Genomic DNA, 23699 nt, shown 5'->3' on the forward strand with positions numbered 1-23699 from the left:
TTCCCATCCTTGTTTTGTTTTGTTTTTATAAAATGTTGATGTAGTTTACTTAAATACAAACAAGAAGATGGCTGATGAATTGCCAGTCTATGATAGAGCTTGGCTTTTTATCTCTTCACCATTGTAAAGTTTTCATTATGGATATCATTCACATCCGTAGATTTATTCCAAGGTGGTTGTTTTGTTTTCCCCCTCTTGTTAATGTATTTGTTACACTGATTTCCTCTCATTATCTTTGTAACTGTTTTGCAGGAAGGCTACTGATCTCTATGTGGTAATTTTGTACCCTGACACTTTGCTGAAAATACCCCCAGTTCTAGGACATTCCTGGTGTCTCTGTCTCTTTCTGTTTCTTTCTTTGTTCCCCTTTTTGGCTCACAGGCCAGATGAGGGACCACAAAGTGTTGTTTGTACCCTGGACATCTCTCAGAGAACATGGCAGGAGCGGGCCCACTCCCTACCCAAATTAGACCTGGATCCATTCAACTCTGCAGGATAAATAAAAGACCTAGAGATTTGATATTGGGGTTCAAACTTAAAGCTGAAGATCAGAAAAGCAAAACAACTGCCCACTAGTTCTTACTCTACCTCAGACTAAAAGATGATCCTGGCTCTACCAAACCTCAGACTGTGACCCTTCCTCAGTGTGACTGGAGAATCCTGAGACTTCAATGTCTTCCTATCCTCAATGTGGCTGGAGAATGAATGCCTGATACTGAGACCTTATTCCTGTTTTATATACTTCCCTAATACTAGGGTTAAAGGTGTGTGATCCCAGGTGCTGAGATCATCTTTGTGTGAGCTGTTTCTCTTTAGGACTGTACCAATTTGTGTAGATCTGGGTTGCCTTGGATTCACAGAGATCTGTCTACCTCTTAATCTTGAATCCTAGGATTAAAGGTTTTTACCACCACCTCCTAGATTCTGGCTGCAGGGATTAAAAGTGTGTGCCTGGTTTCTATAGCTAGTGGCTGACTTTGCTTTCTGAATCCTCAGGCAACATTTAATAAATTATAAATAGTACATCATTACACAAATCAATAGTCATGTTAGAGTCAGTTAAGCTTCTGTTCCCCACCAGAGAACTGGCTCCTCAAAAATTATGTGACTGGCAATCTGCTAACCCAACTGATATGCTTGGAAAGACCCTGCCTCCCTGCAGTACTTCCTCCCATTTGCTTTGGTGCCTCATTAACATTTTGCCTGTCTTCAATCAGGTCTGCATGTGCAAATTAGGTGCATTTACTCCCTTGTTCATTTCTCTTCCCACCCCTACTTCCTACCCTCCCACCCCTTGTGGTTGTTCATTCCAGAGCTGCCTGAGACCCTGTTCCCCAGCTCCCTGAGATCTCCAGGCACATTAGCTGACTGAGGACAGGGTTCTACCTACAAATAGGATGTAAAGTTCTCAACTACTGCTATAGCACCATGCCTGTCTGCTTCCCACCATGATGATCATGGACAAACCATCTAAAACTGTAAGCAAGTTCCAATTAAATATGTTCTTCTATGAGAAAATAAAATAAAATGTTTAGAAATTAGGCAGTTTATAGGCTTTCACTTAGTTTAATTGAAATATGTTCTAGGGAAAAAAGACTCAATTAAAATCAACTTTACAGGATAAAAAAGGATATATCTTGATAATATAAATACTGAATCACAATACAAATATGCTTTATAAACTCTTCAGTATTTTTATTTTTATTGTTTCTGTAAATGGCAGATTGTTGACTCACAAGAGATAGCTACACAAGTGACCAGTTCTACAAGCTACTATTAATACTTCTAAGACCTTTTGAGATCACTAAACAACAGATTTCCCTAGCCTTTTGTTTGTAGAATGTCATATTTCTCTAAATTGTGAAGGTAATTCCTAGTGGAGAGAAAAATGTTCATTTGAAAATTAGTTAATCAGAAAAGATACCTGGTATGTTCTTAGCTAATTCAGAGAATTAAAAAAAATAAGTCTTAATAGGTTGCCAAAAATCTGGATAAAGAAGCAAACCCTACTAATGTAAAGCTTTTAGCTTAAGTAAAATTGAGAGGGAAAATAGAATATTGGATTCACACTTATATCATTTAGTGAACTGTGGCAGGAGTAAATTCTGTTCCTACTCTCTCTTCCTCATTATTTTTTCTTTCTCATGTAGAAAAGAAGGGTCGTGGCTTCATAGCAACTCATGGGAATCAAGCTTGTTCATCATAAACTCAAGGGCAACTGTCTTTGGTTAAAATTGCCCTATAATTTGAAGTCTTAGAATGACAGATGTCATCAGAGTAAGGAATATGGTGATCTTCAGTGCTGTCCTGTGTCTCTTATGGATTTGTTTAACTTTAGGAAGTGTCTTAGATTATAAGCCACTCTTAAAATAATTTCAAGTGTTATAGAGGCCTTCAATTATGTTCAACATGAAAAAATAATATTGGACCAGGAAACATACCCTTTTCAAATCTTTTTATCGTCTGTTTTAGATACTCATTTCAGGAAATTGTTATCCAGTGCAGCTATGTTATCCAGTGCAGGAAGTTACCAGGAAAAAGATTTCATCTCCTTAACAAGAAAATAAAATGGTTTGACAGTGGAACAGACTGCTGTCTCTGGAGGAATTAAAGCAGCATGTTTCCTTTTGGTTAGAGGCTCTCACAGAAGAGACAGACCTTAGTTTAGATGGTAGGAGATGAGGTCCTTTACATTTTAAGGTTTTAAAAATGTATATCCTTCAGCAGTTGATGGTGACGATACAGTGGTGGTGGTGGGGGGACTTCTTATACACTCTTAATGTAGTAACTGGCTATATATATCACTACAAAGGGTCCTAAAGCAACAGCAGCAAACCCTAAAAATTGAGCTACCATATAATCTAGCTATATCATTCCTCACTCTATCCTTGAAGCAATTTAACTTATCACACAGCAAAGATAACTGCACATCCATGTATAGATGAACTAATCACAGTAACCAGTTATGGACTTAGGTTAATGTACATCAACAGATGACTAAATAGTATGTATACATAGATGTTTAGCCATCAAAACTAAAATCATTTCATCTGCAGGAAATTGGGTGGAACTGGAGGTCCTTATGTTAAGCAAAGTAAGGCAGAGCCATTAAGAGAAATCTATATATGGGATATAGATTTGTAAAGTACAGAAATATATAACAGAGACTACTAAGATGAGTAACAGGGTCAATGTGAGTAGAGGGCAGATAAGAAGGTAAGGGTGACATTATGGAAGTACAATATTTGCATGTATTCAAGTGTCACCATGAAACCCATAGTGTAATCAATACATGTTGATAAACATAGAGCATGTGACGAAGCTGTAGTTTCACAACAAACAGATTGCAAGGGGAACATAAGCTTACAGAAAATTGTGAGCAAGAACGATTTACTAAAAGGCAATGTATTGATTTGGTGAACCTCATCACCAGCTAGTGTGATAATGCATCTTCAAAAGCTCTGCCATTTGTAAACAGTTACTAGATTACTATAAATATGGCCTATAAAATGAATAGATATATAGAGAAAATTTATATGCAAGATTTTTTTTTTTTTTTTTTTGAGACAGGGCTTCTCTGTATTGCTTTGGAGCCTGTCCTGGAACTTGCTCTGTAGACCAGGCTGGCCTTGAACTCACAGTGATTCACCTGCTTCTGCCTCCTCTATGCTGCAATTAAAGGCATGCACTGTAAACTCCTGGCTTAGGCTTATATGCAAGATTCTTAAGGTAGGTATTTTAATCTAATGTTAGAAATGTTAAATATTCAATGATACATAAATTTCCAAAGAAATGTGTATAATCCATATTATACACATTAGCAATGGAGTATCATAGTAGTTAAGATTAATATAACTGAGGGATATTTTTAATATCATTAGTAAAATGATACGCTTAAGAATGTTGTTTGATTATCTAGATACAGCCATTTGAATTTAAAATACATTTGTTTATTTTGAAATTTTAGTATAATTACTTCATTTCTTCTTCCCATTTCTTCCACCTACTTTTAAGGATTGGGATTAATATTTTTTTCCTACTTATTGAGTAAATGAAATTAAGACTGACAATTCAAAAGACTGTTTACTGAAGATACACAACTCAGTTTGTTATGTGTATATACTGTGAAATAATCTTATAAGTCAAGCTAATTAAAACATCTGCCAACTCAGTGTAAAGAATTATAATTTTAGTAAACTTAGAAGCAACATAAATTCCCTGTCAAATCCTGGTTAATACTAATTCCCTTCTATGGGTAACTCAGATATAATTGGCTTATAGTGTTGCCCTTGGGTCAACAACATTTCATTTTTGTTATTAACTATATGAGGCAACATAGGTGGTAAGCTATTGCCTCCTAGTTCCTTCTTGCCTGTTCATTGACAGTAGTCAATGCCAGTCCCTTTAAGGACTATTTCTCAGTCAAAAAAGCACTTACTCTGTGCTACATATGGTCTGAATGTATGTAGCCTATTCTCTTTTACCCCTACAGTGATGGTTTTAAGAGTTGAGGCCTATAGTTAATGAGGTAAATACTTCAGAAGGGCAGAGTTTGTGTCATAGAGACTAATGTTCACTGTGTAAGGAGAAAGAAGACATGGCTATGGGAAAGTTGTCCTTATCTGACACTCCTGGATTTGTGAGATTATAATGTTCATTGTTCATAGGGTGTTTAATTTATAGCTGTCATACAGTGTCAATAATGGACTAAGTCATTTTGAACTGACTTTGGGATAAGGTCAAATTCTAACCCAGGCATGCTAATGCATGAAATTATTTTATTCAGGAAGTTTGGTGTGGTAGGAACTTGAATTATAAGGTTAGCTTCCACTATATAAAACTAAACAAGCCTGGACTGTATAGAAACTCTAAAACAGCAAAACAAAACAAAAAGAGTAAAAGAAAGAACATTTTTATTTATCACAATCTGTGTAGTCCTGCATGCTTTTTCCTACCTGCCCACTATTCTAACACAAGTCTACTGACTAACAGTATAAAAAAAATATGTATATGTGTGTATTGGCACATGAGTGCATGTAACCACAGAAGCCAAACGAGGGTATTGGATCTCTTGAAATTGAGGTTATATGAGGTTGTGAACTGCTGCCCATTGTGGGTGGTGGGAGCTGAACTCAGGTTCTCAACAAAAATAGTGTTTACTCTTAACCACTGAGCCATCTCTCCAGTCTCAGTATAGGGTAGATTTAGTTAGCCTTATACACATGGTACTCCCATTTGCCATGCCCTACTATTCATACTGTTCTTGCATGTAAGATATGTTTCATTTTCGGATTGCTTTGATTTCCAAACAAAACATCAGAACTCTGTTTAATCAAGAAAGGCTGAGTGATATACCACTTAAATCTAATTTTATGCCACATATGTGCATACTGTATATTTCTCATTTGTGGCATTTGTTACTATTAAAGAACATTTTTGCTTACCTGGCTATTTGATCAATATCTGCTTTCTCTGATAAAATAAAAGCATCCTAAATGCACTTTCTATTTTAGTGTGCATCATAGTAAATATGTAATGAATGAATAATTCAAGTTCAATGCATTACCTTTGCTGTAGAAATATAGAAAAGAACAGTTAGAGAAATAATATGGTATCCAGTGTCACTAAGACACTATTTTATACCCTACCTGCAATTTTAAACTATGTTTTTACATTCCACAAAAGCTCTAAAATCTAGGATAATTCCATTACCATTTTATATTATTTTTATTATTTAATTTCATATAGCTAATATCTCATAGCATTGGGTTAGATTAGCTTTATAGGCAGTTAAGTAGCTAGAGATAGAGAGGAAGCAGCAGATGTAAGCTGCAAAGCCATGTGTTTGAATATTCAGGGACTTGTGCCCAGATGTTGTATTGTGGGATTTTATAATTGTGCAGTGTTAGTTTGGCCATCTTAAATAACATACCATAAAGCGGATGCCTTAAAAAGTAGCTGTTTGTTTCTTATTGCTCTTGATTCTGGGGAATCCAAGAACAAGCTGCCAGTGTGTTCAGTGTGATTTTGAGGGCAGTCTTTGTGCTTTGTAGATGCCTGCATTCATGGTGAAATTGAACATTATGATGAAAATCAATAGATTAAAAGAGACACACATACAGACATGGATGGAGAACTAGTCTTTCCTTCTTGAGGGGTTCTAATTCTTTTGAGGGGGGGCTTGGTTTTTTTCCAATATGCTGAATTTCACTTTGAGGAGTAATGCTTCAACAAATAAACTTGTCGGGGGACAGATCAAGCAGTGTATAACAAGAATTTAAAGTGTATTTATAATCTTAAAATGACAGTACATCAGGAATTCTTAGTTAATTTTGTGTCTCAGGAACCTTGGGACAAACCATGAGCTAAGAAAAATCACACTGCCCTCTAGTGACAACTAGCTTACTGAGCTGTGGAAACTAGAGTGTACATTTCAAGAAGTAGAGGCTTTCAGAGCCTATGGCAAATGGAGTTAGCAAATGTTACTGGGAAGGAAGGAGGTGAAATGTTTTCATATAATATCATTTTTAACCTGATTTTTCTCTGTTTTCCCCACTCTCGCCACTGTTTCTGAATGTGTGAGTAGTTTTGTGCCCTGTGAACTGAGGGGAAATAGTTTTAGTTTTTTTTTTTTTTTTTTTTTTTTTTGAAAAAGAACAACAACGCATATTCAGGAAACATATGTGAGGATATGAATCACTGGTAAAATTTCCAGTTGGATTTTGCATCATAAGAAGGGAAAAGAATTCCAAAATAAACTCTATCCTTCCCAAAGGGACATTTAAAGTCACTTTGATTAGAATTACTGTGTAGATTAATGCAAACACAATAACTAAACATTTCCAGACATGCAATGACTTTTAATGAGGAAGTATATAATTTTTAAATAAAGTATTGGAATCCAAATTAAACATAATTTATTTGTATTTTTAAAGTCCTGTACATTTGTGATGAACTAGATCTTAGTTTACATATTTCAAGTTGTTACTGACTTGATGCATTGATATTTCAGATAAAATAGCCATTTAGATCTTTTTGATTAAAAATTTCCTACCATATTCTGATGCCAGATCCAAAGAAATAACAGAACAATTCTCTGAAGGCTCAGATAAACAACAATCCCATCACTCTGAAATGATAATTACTTTTCTGATTGAGGCTGGAAAATTGTATTTAACATCTTCAACAAACACTTCAGAGAAAATTATATCTATGTGTCCACTCAAGTATGTTCACTGAACTGTGTCACTAAGCTATACTAATTCATGATCTGGAATAGTCTGGTGACATAGTACTTCTTTTATCTCTCAAGGAAAATTATTCCTTCTTTGACAAACACTACTTATTATCCCATCCCCCTCTGGGAGTAATATTTCATATGTTGACAACAACCTTAGCTTAGCAGAGTTGATACTTTGCTAAGTGTTAATTTGGGACTGTCTGAGGCACAGACACATTCCAGACAAGAAACACATTTGCTTTGTACATATTTTTTAGTATTCTTGAAGGAGGTTCATATGGTGCCTTCTTCTGGACAAATGTGCAGACAGGAACCCATCTTTTATTCTTGTGGGTAGTACTACTTAATAGGGGTGATGTTCTTGCTGGAGTATGATTTATACCAGGGCCCAATAACTATTTCACCAACACCAAATATGTTGAGTTTCCAAATATGTGTTACACAATTTGACTATAATTAAGTTGTATGAATGAGACAGAAGTTGTCTATGCTGGAAATTCATTAGTGATGCACAAAATAATGTTCCTGTTATGAATACCAGCACTTTATTAAGTTTTTGTTATATGGCAGGCAATGAATTATGTTCCTCCTATATGTGATTTATTTTGTTTATTTTATTTTGTTGTGTTTTGTTATTTTGTTATGTTTGTTGGGAGTGGTGTTGAAACAGGATTTCATCATATGGCCCAGGATAGCTTGAAACTTGTTATGTGACCCTCCACTCACTATGCTCTTACTTGCTTTGGGTTATAGACATTCAACACCATTCCTAGCTTCTCGTTTATTTTATTTTTTTATTTAATATTGTTACTTATTTTACATATCAATCCCAATTTCCTCTCCATCCCATCCTCCCATGTCCCCCACAGATCCTCTATTCCATCCCCCATCCACTCCCCAGGGAGGATGAGGCCTTCCAGGAGGGGTCATCAAAGTCTGTCAAGTCATCTGAAGTAGGACATAGGCCCTCCCCTGTGTCTCTAGGCTAAGGGAATATCCCTCCATGGGAAATGGGACTCAATCTTCCTGCTCCCTCATGTTCTCCCACCTCTGCTTCTCCGCTTCTCTTTCTTCTAAGTCCCGTCCTCCCCCCCCCCCCAAATTTGTTCAGGAGATCTTGTCCCCATTCCCCTTCTATGAGGGACCATGTATGGGTCTTTTAGGGTCCTTCTTGTCTCCTAGATTCTCTGGAGGTGTGGATTATAGGCTGGTGATCTTTGTTGTATGTCTAAAAACCATATATAAGCGAGTACATAGCATGTTCATTTTTTTGTGACTGGGTTACCTCATTCAGGATGGTTTATTCTAGTTCCATCCATTTGCCTGAGAATTTCAAGCTTCTGTCCTCCTCTCCCCCGCTGAGTAGTATTCCATTGTGTAAATGTGCCACATTTTCTTTATCCATTCTTCAGTTGAGGGGCATCTTGGTTGCTTCCAGGTTCTAGATATTACAAATAATGCCACTATAAACATAGCTGAACAGATGTCCTTATTGTATGAATGTGCATCTTTTGGGTATATGCATAGGAGTAGAATTGCTGGCTCTTGTGGTAGGCTGATTCCCGTTTTCCTGAGGAACTGCCATACTGATTTCCAAAGTGTCTGTACAAGTTTGTACTCTCACCAGCAGTGGAGTAGTGTACCCCTTTCTCCACATTTTCTCCAGTATAAACTGTCATTGGTGTTTTTGATTGTAGCCATTCTGATAGGAGTAAGATGGTATCTCAGAGTTGTTTTGATTTGCATTGTCCTGATGGCTAAGGATGTTTAACACTTTCTTAAGTGTCTTTCAGCCGTTTTAGATTCCTCTATTGAGAATTCTCTATTTAGTTCTGTACCACACTTTTTAATCTGATTATTTGGTGTTTTGGTGACTAACTTCTTGAGTTGTTTGTATATTTTGGAGATCAGCCCTCTGTCAGGTATGGGTTTGGTGAATATCTTTTCCCATTCTGTGGGCTGCCGTTTGGTCTTGACTGTGTCCTTTGCCTTACAGAAGCTTCTCAGTTTCTGGAGGTCTTATTTATTAATTGTTGATTTCAGTGTCTGTGCTACTGGAGTTATGTTCAGGAAGCGTTCCCCTGTAACAATTGGTTCAAGAGTACCTCCCACTTTCTCTTATAATAGTGTCAGTGGCTGGATTTATGTTGAGGTCTTTGGTATATCCGGGAAATGTAGGACACTGTGTAAAGACTAAGCCTAATAATAATAGGTATAGAAGAAGGTGAAGAAGCCCAGCTTAAAGGTGCCGAAAACATATTCAACAAAACCATAGAAGAAAGCTTTCCCAACCTAAAGAAAGACATTCCAATGGAAGTACAAGAAACTTACAGAACAAAAAATAGAGTGGATCACAAAAAAATTCCCCTTCCCATTTAATAATCAAAACACTAAACATACAAAATAAAAAAAGATTATTAAGAGCAGCAAAGGAAAAAGGCCAAGTAACATATAAAGGCAAAGCTATGAGAATTACACCTGACTTCTCCATGGAAACTCTGAAGGCCAGAAAGTCATGGATAGATATTCTACCAATACTAAGACACCATGGATGCCAGCCCAGACTATTATATCCAGGAAAACTTTCAATCACTATAGATGGAGAAACCAAGATATTCCATGACAAAACCAGATTTATGCAATACATATCCACAGATCCAGCACTACAGAGAGTTCTGGAAGGAAAACTTCAACCCAAGGAAGTTAACTACACTCACATAAACATAGGCAATAGATAATCCCACTTTACCAGAAGCCAAAAGAAAAAGCAGGGTAATTCTACTCACAGTACCATCCATCACTACCAACAAATCCAAACCAAACAAGAATTAACAATTAGTGTGTTCATATAAATATTGCACACTATTGCTAATGGATGTTTACAGTACTTATTTGTCATTTAAAAATAAAAGATTTAGAAAGAGGTGACTTGAAGGACTGCTGATGACATGGCAGGACGGTGCAAAAGTAACAAGAGTGTTTGTTACACTGGGTGACTTCCCATTGGCAGGCCAGGAGAGTACTCAAGGGGAATATAGTTTAAGGTGAAGCTACAAAAGGAATAGAGTTACTGTGGAAAAGAGCTTAGAGACAAATGTGTATGAATGAGTAGGCTGTGTGGAAATGGAGAGAGTTTCAGAAAGAGGGGAGAATACAAACGAGGTCCCTTTTAGAACTTTCCTGAGCTTACCAGTGAATACAGATTCCTGTGCACCTGATCATGGAGTTGCAGAACACAGTGCTGAGACCAAAGGCTTCTTAAAGCTAGGGCCGTGTAAAAAATTAACACAGAAATGGAAAACTATAAGTGATTATTTCCTTAGAAAAAATGGAAAAAGTCAGTTTAATAGCTATTGAGAGCATAAAGAAATTGTCCCCACTCCCAGGGAGCTTTAGTAAGATGAAAGGGACCCTCCAGGATTCTTGAAGGAGTTGGCATTTGTCAAGGTCTTTAGAGAACAGGGCGAGACTTGCAATTGCAAAAGCCAAGGCTGCTTTTCCCTTGTCTTTGACTTTGTTTTGACCCTAGTCTTGTTTGTTCAGGTAGGATTGTGTCTTAGCAGGGCTTCTGCATCTGTCCTGAACCTCAACTGCAGCCTTATCCTTTTACCCATGTGCCGGACACTCCTGGCTTATCTTCGAGGATCACAGAAGGTATGAAAATGATGTTTAAGAATTTCTTTGGAAAAATCAAGTGTGATGATCACATGTTACTTTTGCTGTTTTTATGAACTGGTTCTATTTAGAAGTTTTCTTCTCAGTTGTGGTAAGGGACACATTACTTGTAAAAGTGGTCAGAAAACTGTTCTGAAAAGCTAGTCCAGGACAGAAGATGCTTCATGTACTACTTCACAACTCTCAGGACTCCTAACAACTCTACAATCAGGTATTACTGATCTATTTTAAGCTTGAGAACCTGAGGTGTACAGTATGACTTGACCAAAATCAGAAAGGAGTGAATGACAGAGCTACAGTTAGTTCCAGGTCTGACCTCTTTTCTACTCACTGAGATCTAACCTTTCACTTAACATATTTCAAGTGAGCAAACTGGAGTCCTGTGGCCTTTGCATTTTGAACAGAACTATTACTAGTATGTGCGGTTTTTCATTGCTTAACACGCGTGACTTCTTTTGAGCTATGTAAGAGGCTTAAATCAATGCCTTCATTGAATAGTGATCCCTATCAATAGTGTTTGCTGTTGCAAAATGAGAGAGGGAAGAAATAAATGCTTTGTCATTTTATAGAACTCTTTGATTAGCCTATTGCATGTGTGTGAGCATGCATATATTTTCATGCATATGTTGATTCTTTAATAATCGGGGATGCACAGATAATTATGTTCTCAGAGGTTGTTTCAGAGATATGTGAAGTACAATACTGATTTACTCTAGCAAAACTACTCAGTTTTTTTTCAGGTAATTTTATTTGGAAAGGCTTTAATCTTAATGCAGATGTTTATGGAAACAACATTCCCTAAGTTGCCAATATTCTTTAATGCTAGGATTTGATCCCTCTGGTCACTGGATTGACATGAAGAAAGGAATATAAATGGCAGGAAGTAAAAAGTTCCCTCCTAGTTTTCTCAGTAGGTAATACCCTTAAAGAGTTGTTGCCCAGTATGAAGCACAGATATTCAAAGATTCTTCGTAATTATTTTTCTACAGGATCAAGCAGGTATTTCAAACCACAGACATGATTGGTCTAATGTAAAAATAACCTTATTTTTGCAACACAAAGGAAAGCATATGTTCTATCAAATTTAAACATTTAAAATGTGTCAGGTTATCAAACAGTTTTTACCTAGCTGTACTCTGACAGAACAATTGCTGATGAAATTTGGGGACAAATGCTTGCATAAGCATTTGAACTCAATGACATTTGCTTTGAACAACTTAAGATCACATTATAGTTTCTAATATTTTTATCTAGCAGTATGTCTTTCACTTTTTTTTTTCAAATCAGTAACATGCCTTCTCACATTCATTTGAATGGCTTCAGTAAACAATTATGTCATAATTCTCCAAGTTTTGACTAATAGACTTATGTTGTATTTACAAATATTTGATGATACTAGCAATGATGTAATGAAAAAAGTGTGTAGGTATTTTGACTGGTTGTATGAATTCATTTTTATTTAGGTTCCAAGCAGGAGGACAAGAAGATTATTGGATAAAAGTAAGACGTTCCACATAACCTGTGGCATAACTATCTGTGTTTTCTCAGGTGAGAAAGCTGAAAAGCATGAATTCATTAGAACTGAACATTTTACCAGTGGAGAATATTTGATATTCTTCTGTATGTTTTCACCTGCCATGAGCTTATTTGGCGATTTCCTAATTATATGTGTGAGAGTTCTGAAGGGAACTATAGAACATGGCTGTTTCTTATGGCATTTTACATTATGGTGTCTAGATGCTGGGCCCAAGGTCATAGTGATTTTCTTATAGTAGTAAATAATTTCATTTATAAAGTTTAAAATGTGAAGACAAATCATTTCCAAGTTTAAAAGTAATATTGTATGACCTAATATGAATGAAAATAAGAATGTGAGATTTTCATTTAAAAATAGGATATTAGCTCAAGATGTATTTGGCAAGCATTATTTTTTAATACTGATAATTAGGTAGAAAAATAGATTTTAAATCTGTGTAATTTTAGCTTGACTCATTTCACATTAGCAAATGTCAAGTGAGAAACTTAAGAATTGATTCAATATATGTTTTCATCTTGAATATTTATACATAATATTCTATGGGTTTTGGCATGTATTTAGTAACATCTACCCACCAATATAGTGTCGGCTAGAATATTTCCACATTTCCATTGTTGTAAACATACTCAGTGTTCTGCCAGTTTGTATTTCTCTTTTCTCTGGAACTACCCTTCTCCTGTTTAAACAGTTATTTTTTTCTTTTCTTTTTGACCTGATTTTCCTTGTTCACTAGAGCATATAAATTTCAGTTTCTTCTGGTATTTTTATCACTTAATGGATCATATCATTTCAGAATTGGCTGATATTTGTTTCACTCTCCAGATAAACTACAGTTCATTCATTCATTCGCCTATATCCTGGTTGTGTCCAACCTTTGTCACCTATGGATTAAGTTGTAAAATATTCTTTGTGTCTCTGTCTCCCTCTCCTTCTGTCCCTCCATTCCTCTGTCTCTGGATCAATCTCTGTCTCCTGTTGTAAGACCCTCAGAATGAGGAGTCTTCCAGGTTCGGTCGATACCCCAAGAACTCAATGTCCAGTCCAGTTGCTGCAAAATGCAAGATGCTTTAATGAACAGGAAACGTTTGCGCAAACGGGCTCCTCCAGCATGCAAGCTAGAGAGAAGCCCCCTCCTCTGGGCCCAGGTGTTTTTAAAGGCAAACCCACAAGCTTAGGGAGGGGGTGGGACCTTCTGTCCATTGAGTAAGTGACCCTTGGAGGCCAGATGGTCTGCTATCAGGGTCAGCAGACCTTAGGGCCTCAGGGTATGCTAATTAATCTTGCCTGGGCAAACCAGAGTTGCAGCTATCTCTTTGTTTCCTAAGGACCCTATTTACCACCTGTTGACTCACAGGAAAGGAGGGGCAGTGTGAATTCTTGTCATCTCAGGGCCTGGTGAGAGGAAGCTAGCAAATTCCAAGGAACAGATATTGGTTAGCTTTCCAGGTCAGACAGTCCTTCATTTAACTTCACTTTTTGGTCTTTCACTGTGTATATGCCATATGTGTATTTTATGGATATATAGGGTTTTAAGTACTTTGGCTAAGTGTGAAAGAAAGGTAAGTTGAACTTTATCATCCAAAGAAGCCATCCCACTACCAGTGAAACAGTATCTTTTAAAAATTAATTTTTTTTAACATTCCAATCCCAGTTCAATTTGTTCTAGATTTCAGCCATTCTTTTATGTACATGATTTACATGATTTCAGTTCATGATAGAAAATGTGAAACATTTTCCTATGCTTATTTTTTCATTTACATATTTATTAAAGTCTTTGACTCATCTTTTAATCAGATAAGTAGTTCACATCCTTAATCCCAGCATTTGGGAGGCAGAAACAGGTTGCTTTCTGAGTTGGAGGCCAACTTGGTCTATATATAGACTTCCAGGATTTCCAGGGTTATGCAGCATTCCAGGACATCCAGGGTTAAGCAGAAAAATCCTGCCTTGAAAAATCAAAACTAACTGCACAAAAAAGAGGAGTCCCTTCTCTGGCCTTTGTATTTTAAAAATGGTTTTACCCAATCTATAGCATGTGCTCTCATTCTTTGAATCTTTCCTGGAAGAACAAATTGAATTTTAAAGTTGTCTAGTTGATCCGTCATTTTTCATAGATTGTTTCTTTGAATAGCATCAGAGTATTAATTTATTAATTCCATGTAATTTCCATAAAATATTAATTACATTCTTCACAAACTCAGATAATATAATGCTACAAAGTCTCTGGAAGTGAGAAGAAAGCAAAATAGAATGAATAGCCAAAGCAGTCATGATCAAAACGAACAAAGAGGGAGGCATCGTGTTCTCTAACTTCAACTGTAATAAACTTTATTCCAAAAGTATAGTGACCAAAGAACACAATTCAGAGCTAGAGAGATAAATTGAGTTATCAGTATTCACACTGGGTGTGTCTCAACTGCCTGTAACCCTAGATCCAGGGGTTCCTACAGTCTTTTCTGGTTTCTGCAGGCACATGCACACATGTGGTATATGCATATACAGACACAAATATGCACATAACATAATAATAGCATATTTAAAAGACATATAGGGTTTTCCAGATGTCTCAGTGGGCAAATGCCTGTTCCACACAAGACTCTTGACCTAGGTTTGAACAGAACCCACACAAAGAGCCAGATGCAGTATGGATCAGTGGCCCCAGAACTCTTATCAATAGATAGAGACAGGAGAACAGCAGGAAACACACAAGGCTAGTTAGTTAGCAAGCCTAGATTATGCTATGTAGTAGAACAAAAAAAGACCTTGCCTCAGCAGTGTGGAAGGTAAGAACTGACTCTTGAAAGTTATCCTTGGATCTCCACATATGTGCTGTGGCATGTGTGTTCACACAGAAAAAAAATGTCAATTAAAAAGAAAAAGACATGGACAAGAGAGATAGAATAGCGTACCCAGAAAAAATGTCACACCTCTACAGTCGAGTGATTGCCTACATAGGTGCCAAAACCATAGTGTATAAAAAGCAGCCTTGCAATTAAATTGTGCTCAGTGTACTGGGTCTTCACATAACTCTTACTCCAAATAAAAATCAACTCAAAAGGAGATCAAAGACTTCAAATTTAGCTGGAAATACATGGGCCTCAGAAAGATGGCCCAGCATTTAAGAGTGCATCCAGTCATGAGGACTGGAGTTCAGGCTTATATTTGGTAGCTCACAAAAGCCACTGATTCCAGCTCCAAGTGATCTAGAACCACTTTATGGCCTCCATATTTACTTGTGCATACACTCATGCAGATACACATATTAATAAGAATGTGTTTTTTAAAAATCTTTAAAAAGGAGTGTAACTCTGAAATTCCAAGGGGAAAGGGGGGGAGCATTTCAAGGCATCAGGGTGTGTTGAATCTTTTATGGGCTTAATATTCAGTTGTTCCAGAACCATTTGCTGAAAACTTACTTTTTCCTCAATTTGTTCTCTCTGCTCCTTGTAAAAACATTAGTGGACTATATTCATTTTGGTTGAATTATAGATCCTCCATTCTATTGTTCCATTTGTATGTTTTCCTGCCAGTAACATGCTCTCTGGAATACTGTAACTTCACAGTAATTTGTGAATCTTTCTGCTTTTAATGCAACTCTTCCTTCCTGTCCAGCTTGATTGCCTGACTTATAAGCCCTAAAAATTAACTTCTAGGATATTTGTCATTCTGAGTCTCTCTTGCCTTTATTGTTCTTTGTGGGTAACCCATAGTTCTTGGTGTTCCTCTATTTTAGTCTAAGTTTCAGGGATTGTAAACTTTTTAAATTCCAGGCCATATTTTTATTTGAACCAATAAACTTCATATTTTGTTTTCAATTGGAATGGTTTGTTAGCAATTACAGAACATTTATGTCTTTGTTTTCTGTCTCCATCATTTTACAGATACATTTAAAACTAGTAGATGGGTCATGGGGCAAAAATCTATAGGAGTTTCTTTAGTTAATGGATTATAGCAGAATATTAATTTATACCCCACTTACACACAAAACCAGATTGGGGAAGGAAGGGTTAGGGAAGCCTCATTGGACAGATCATTTGCTCCCTGCTTGCCTCTCTTAAGTTAATTTTCCTCCCTGGTTATGACAAAATTTACTTGTCTCAAACACCTTGTAATTACCTGATGCATGTATCTTTTATATGCCCTCAGAGTTAGTTTAGCACTGTGTTGGCAGGGCTATTATAGGTGGAGTATTTGTCAAGGGGTGATCACTGTTTTCTCCAGTTTTTCTTCCATGTTATGCCTTTCAGCATAAGTTGAGCTTAAAGAATCATCTATTGGTTGTGAGAAAAAACTAGCTGGTTAAAAGCCATTCAGTAGGCTAAGATTTGGGGATGGATGGCAGTGAAGAATATGAGATAGAGGAGGCTGGAGCAATGGGGAAAATGACGGGTATGCAACACAAAGATATGCAGGAATCAATTCAGTAAAGAAATGAATGTGTGTATTGTTAGACACAGAATGTCAGATTGTAATGGAGGGAATGGAGTAGAGGGAGAGAGATGGAGACATCTAGTGCGAATAGTCTCTAGATCTTAACCTAAATTACTATGGTTATTTTACTCTTTAAAAATTTAGTTAACTACATTCAGGTGATTTGTGTTTTGTGTTTTTAGAATAATTTCAATGTAACATTTTATTGCTTAGATAGCTATTGGAGTTTGATCCTTAAGTCCTTGAGTGTTAATGGAGAACTGTTGGCTTCTAGCCAAAGAGCATTTGTGAAAATCCCACAGACTTATACCTCTTGTGGTCCCATAGGTGTGCATGTGGCTGCCCACTTGATGAATGCCCTCAACTTCTCAGTGAACTATAGTGAAGATTTCCTTGAATTGAATGCAGCAAGATACCAAAATGAGGTGGGTGGTCCCTGCCTTTCCATTTGCCTTTCACTTGTCATTAGATAAGTAATGAGGGTCTTTGATTTTTACAGAAAATTTGTACCTTGCTGCTCCTTTGAGTGCTTTTAAAATGCAGTTGTCAGGTTGAGTTTTATTCCCTTTCAATGGAAATTGCAGGTAATTACTATTCTATAGTTCCTCCTGCTGAAAATGGGAGTTTGCAGTGTCTACTTTTTATATCCTGCAATATTCAGAAGGTTGCCACTCACATCCACTTTCTGACTCCCAACAGCTTTTGTCTAAATCCTCTCATTTAGCTGAGAGTGTCGACAGTGCCAGACTCAGGTAAAAATACTTTAATGATTTACTTACTGTGCTAGGGGAAAAGGGCACAGCTGTAGGTTGATTATTTGTGGACACTAAATAATTAATTGATTTCATTTAAAATGTTAGTGTGTTTTTATGTTTTCTTTGTTTCCATGAAGTAGATGACCTAGAGTTGAATTTCCTGGCATAGAATATCTGACTTAGGGATGCTGGTCTTTCATACGACCTCTTATTTGTTCATGAGGTTGTATGTGCTGAGCCAGAGTCAGATGCATGGCAAGCCCATATCCAACCCAGGCTTGGTCTCTGTTGCTTGGTATTTTCACATCTATTTCAGATAGTTGTTGCTTCCCAAAGCCATGGCTGCAACCAAGCTGAACTGCTCTGTCTCCCAGCATTTTATGATGAATAGCAGTGACTTACCTTCCCAGTAAATGCTCCCCTCATTCTAAATTCCATTTTTCTCTCCCACATGCCATTAGGGCTTTCACAGCCAACACTACTACCATCATTCATTTGATTGTCTTTCTAGAAGGAAATAAATGACAAGACAATAACAAATAACAAAACAAATTGTAACACTGAATACCTCAAATGACTTTTGATAAAGCTCTTGTCTCTAGGATCGTCTGTAGAAATCAGAATGATTTAATTAGTATGAATAAGGCATGGGCATTGCTATTTTTAAAAGGATCACCAGGTGAATTTAAGTTGCATAAAGCCCCGAGAACACTGGAGAATCTAGCTTCCTAGCTTGTCATGTGGCAGCTCTTCACATGTCATGATTTCAGGATGAGCTCTGTTTCTCTCCTCTCTACTTCCTTTCCCTGAGCTATTCTCTAACCTTTTCCCACATTACCAATGGTTCCTTATTTCCAGGCCCACTATAGTTTCATTTGTGTAGCATTTCCTTTTTTGTTGCTCTTTCTATAATTTATGCTTCTATAGCACCTATATTAGTTTTCTATGTTCTTTTTTAAAATGATTTCTTTTATTTTCATTTTGTGTGCATTTGTATTTTGCCTGCTTGTATATGTGGTGATGTGTGATGCTTGCAAATGGAGCTACAGATGGCTGTGAGCTACCGTATGGGTGCTGAGAATTGAAACTGGGCCTTCTAGAAGAGTAACCAGTACTCTTAACATCCAACCATCTCTCCAGCATCTAGTTTCCTTTATTCCTACTATCTATTAATGTTTAGTTGTTCAATATCCAACTGTCATTGTGATTTAGTCTTTTGTGTGTAGGTGGTTGGGCATGGGTGTTGAGACAGGATTTCTGTGTGTAGCCCTGGTTGTCCAGAACTCAATTTGTGCAATAGGCTGACCTTTAACTCACAAAGATACCCCTGCTTTTGACTTCCTAAGTGCTGGGATTAAAGGCATGGGTACCATGACCAGCCTATGTTTTTAGAATTAATAATTATTTTTTGTTGAGAATTGGAAAGAATGTATTTAAAAGCTATTTTAGTTGTAGAGTCAGGACCATAAGTGAATTTCTAAGCTTCCAGTCTTCAGGGCAGCATAATGAGATCATAATATATATTTAATTTTGTATTATAGCTTAAGCTATTAAGTCTCAAAGTCATTGAAGAATAAACATTACAGACAGCCTGTAATCAGATTAATGGTCAGGCCTTCTTCTTTACCAAGTACTTTCCTTTTCTTTGGTGGGAAAACTTCTCTGGTCTGCAGTTTGTAATGCAAAAATGCCCTGAGACTTAACTAAGTCTGTTACTCACACTGTGGGAACTATGCCTAATTCCTAATATACAGAAATAGACCTTGTACACTTTTTGCATAGATTTATGCCATTAGCATTTTATTTTCTGGTCAAATGTTTTATTCTTTTCTTTTCTCAGGATCCTAGAAAGCTTCTCTTCACAACTAGTAAGTTCTTATTCATTGTTTTTGCTTAGATTCACAAAGGTTTTTTTTGGGTATAAGTATAGATCATTTACACAAGAGTTGATGCATGCTAAATTACAATATTCTTTAAGTGATGTTAATAGTTTAGCTATGATGCTATAGTGTCAACCGAGGGATGAAAACAGACAGTTTGGAGCTGAAATAAATAAAGAGTAAAAGGAATCAGTCACGTTGTTGGGTATGCATTTTCTGGCAAGTTCTTTGAATTAAAAGATAAACCTCATGCTTCCTCAAGGCCTGCTTTGAATTGAGGCTGTACCTGGTGCTGTGGAAAGCAATGATATGTCCTGAGTGTCTACTCTCAAAGTTTTTTGGGGGGAAACACCAGACTATTTTCCATGCACTGCTTCATGCAGTAAATTCTCTAATCAATGTGAGGAAATATTTGAGTTCAGTTCATTTTTGATTATAGATATTCTGAGATGCTCTATTACACTAACATAAACTTGTGACTGACTCTTCAAAGAATGCTTACAACCATTTTGAGTAACAGCACTGAATATCTTAAGGAAATGGAAAACTGTGGCTCTACTGGAAACTTACTCATTTTTTTAGGTTTCTTTCCATTAAGATGGTTTGTAGACAGATATTCATTGGCCAATTGTGGCAGGTCCAGAACAACATAGGACATTTTCTCACCTAATTAATAAAGACATAATGAAATTATTGGTAAAGTCCATCTGATCACAAATTTTATAGTGTGTAACAATCATGGATTCTAACTTATATGGTTTTTAAGTCTTAAGTAGAGTTTTTTGTTGTTTTTCAAGTCTTTCCAGACTTGACTAATGTTCACTAAATCACACAAATATAGAAAACTATGGGGACGAAACTTAAATTGTCAGGCTTGGTAGCAAACAGCTTTACCCAATAATAAGCTATCTCACAGACCCTACAATGGTTTTGATATGAAGAGAAAATATATCTAGAGCTTTCTTCAAATACTAACACAGTTAGGGCATATTGTGGAAGATAGGGAAGACAGATTATATGAGCCAGACGGCCCAGACATTTGTTTCAAGATCGTGTTTTCTGTATATAACTGGAAAGCTGCACCCACGAAACCTCAGTAATAGGATTGCCTAATCAAGACCCACATAATGACATACCAATGTGTGTGAGGGAAAACTTACTTCCAGATGAAGAACAATAGTCAGTTAATGACAGCTTTAATTAAACATAATTTTCCATAAAATTATTATCCCCACCAAGACTCAGGGATCAGTGCTGAAGAAGGAGTGGAAAGAACATAAGAATTAGAAGAGGTGGAGAGCTACAAGAAAACAGTGTCTTTTGGGTTCATCAAGGCAGCTGCACAGATGAAATCACAGCAGTTACAACAGCATGGTCAAGACATGAGCCAGCCTTTAGCCAATACAGAGGGAGTTGGGCTTGGAATTCCACCCTTAGCCAAGTAGATACTGACAATTATTTGCTGCTGGGAAAGGAAGGATCAATTTTCTATAAAGTATAGTCCTTGATAAGTTGACTATACTCCACTAGAAATCCATGGATCTGAGAATATTTGAGTATTACAAATTGTCCTTGTTAGGGACAGGGTAATAAAAGAGGAGTAGACACAAAACTGGGTGAGAGAGGAAAGAGTGAATCTGGAAGAGTAGAGTAGGGGTGCAGAGTGAGTGTGATGAAAACACATGGCACAAAATTCTCAAAGAACTAATAAAAAATTATTCCAAGTAGCGAAGTCCAAAACAAATTTACTTGAAAGTGATAACGAAGTGAGGTGCTAGTTCCATACAAGGACAGAACAAAGAAGGTGAGTACTGTGGTGAAAGTCATAGAGGCTAACTGCACTAGCATTAATTAATCTCATGTTTAGAGTATGCATGTGCAGAAGTAAGTATGCATTCACCATTATGAGTGGAACATTAGGCAATGCAAGAATGGGCTCTTCTACTCAGGGACAAAAGGCTGCCTTGTCTGAAATACTTTGAGGCTGTGCTGATTTTTCTAAATAGCTTGTTTGAGGGCCTGTATACACAGAGAAGCACAAGTGAATTTGCTTTCCTCTGAGTAGCGTACTATACTTTAGACTTCAAAGCAATTCTTGATCTTTCTTCCCAGTGAATTAAGTTAAAAGGCACTTGTAAATGTTTTCCAGTTCCGGGTCTGACTGGTGTCTGTATGGTGGTGGTACTGTTCCTCATGGTTACAGCTTCTACCTATGCAATAAGGTAAGGTTCAGAGTGATCATTTTGTTTTCACTTGTCCATGTTGTTCAGATTTCCTTTGTACTCATTTCCATACAAATAGAAAAAGTTTTGGATGACTAAAGTATTTAAATTCTGTAGTTAGCTAGTGGGTTATTGTGGCTTGTCACAGTTGAAGTAGAGATATTTCTACATTCCATTTCCATTTTTTGAAAATTATATTTTATTAGTCATAAGGACTAATATTTCTATTGAATACCAAGGGAAGTGGAATTCTTCAGGATCTTTCCTAGTAAACATAATTGGATATGGGATTGAATTTGACTACATACCCACAGGAATATGCGCTTTAAAAATGTTTTACAACTAATTACCTGATGATAGTTTTAATTTTTTACTATACCTGATGATAGTTTTTTACTATAATATAAAATACTTCTAAATAAAGCCACTGGAATGGAATTGATGCATGCTAAGATATTTAGAAACTCACTTATTCATATTGATTTTTTTATTAGTTAAAATATTTTGATGTGGCTTGGGAGACCCAATTGGGAACGTGATTGTCATACAAGCATGAGGTTTTGAGTGCAAACCCATATTATCAGTGTATAAATCAGGCATAGTGTATATCTATTATCCTAGCAGTACAGAGGAGATAACTGTAATATGGATAACTGGGACTTTCTGAACAGGTGTGCGTGTGTTGCACACACACATGCACATACACACTCACACACACACACACACACACACACGAGCACCAAAACAAACAAACAAACAAATAAAAATAGCTTGAAAAGTGCTAGATATGTATCAGTTGCACTTTCATGTCCTTTTTTAGGGTACACACATACTATTTCAGAATAGAATTATTTCACATATCACATTGAACATTTTGCTTGAATAAAGCAAAAGAGAAAAAAAAACTCAATAGTTCTCATAGCTTAAAAAACTTTATTATTACATTGACTGAGATATGAATAGTAATGAACAAATGTATGTTTTATACAGGTAAAAAAATTGAAAATAATATTTCCAATTATTCTGTTTTTATACTTCTATACACATCTACTCATAATCATACCGCCCAATCCTCACAAAAGTTTAGTTCTGCCACTTTGTGGTTTCTTTTTATAGACAAAGTCCCTTGCTGTTGTTTAGTATATGTTGTCCCACAAGATTACTCTGTCTCACCTAAATGTTTAAAGTATTTCTCATGTTAACATATCTTATTTTTCTCTGTCACTACACACATATACATTATTTTCTAAGATCCAATCATGCTGAGTTTTGGGATTAACTTAAGGTTTTAAATCCTAAATTTTGAAACAAGTACCCTATCTGTATGTTTATATACATTTTCCATTCTGTCCTAAGGACATATTTTAGATGTAAAACAATTGGCTAGAACATTAAGTGTGTTTTTGAGCTTCCCATAGAAACTAAATTATAAAGTCTAATTTCGGGAAAATAGGTAATTCTTCCTTATGGCTAAACTTACTTTTAGGCAGCATTAGACAATTATTGATAGTATTACCAATTATGTAGTATTTTTCTAGAGATAAAAAAAAATTAGATATGCACGATATTCATATTATGAAGATTTTGGTGACATTGTAAAAGCAAATGCTAACAGTTGAGTAAATGGGAAATAATTAGCTATTACTTAAAGAGGTTTTCTAGAAGTTGTTAGGGTAAATATTAGAGTCATTCAAAGAGCTCTTACAAATATCTACTCTCTATCTCTAAAATGTCCAAAGTCCCTTTAAATTCCAAAATCTCTTCATTGTTTTCTCATATGAAATTAAAAATAAAATACTTCTTATTATTTCAAAATGAAGAGCCTGTGCATAGTTCAGATTAGAACAAAGCAATACCAGTGATCAACACTGTCCAGCTCTGTGTCAAACTTCTTGGACCCATGATCTTCTGGGCTCCAAAGGCCTCAGACAATCCGCATCTATGGTTCTGCCATCCATA

General features: G+C 36.3%; 1 protein-coding gene across 3 annotated transcripts in view; it reads left to right on the top strand.

The window, feature by feature from the left end:
• Nox4 (NADPH oxidase 4) overlaps positions 1-23699 on the top strand; it is a 123094-nt gene that overhangs the window by 17978 nt on the left and 81417 nt on the right. For 2 of the 3 annotated variants that reach the window (XM_051191586.1, XM_051191579.1), the window contains exons 3-7: positions 10784-10894; positions 12379-12463; positions 17211-17308; positions 19479-19506; positions 21668-21740. In XM_051191586.1, coding sequence (XP_051047543.1) covers positions 10784-10894; positions 12379-12463; positions 17211-17308; positions 19479-19506; positions 21668-21740 — 395 coding nt within the window. The remainder of the gene's footprint in view (positions 1-10783; positions 10895-12378; positions 12464-17210; positions 17309-19478; positions 19507-21667; positions 21741-23699) is intronic. The other variant, XM_051191596.1, reaches the window with a different exon arrangement.

Source organism: Phodopus roborovskii, unplaced genomic scaffold (genome assembly GCF_943737965.1).
Source record: "Phodopus roborovskii unplaced genomic scaffold, PHOROB, whole genome shotgun sequence".
NCBI lineage: Eukaryota > Metazoa > Chordata > Mammalia > Rodentia > Cricetidae > Phodopus > Phodopus roborovskii.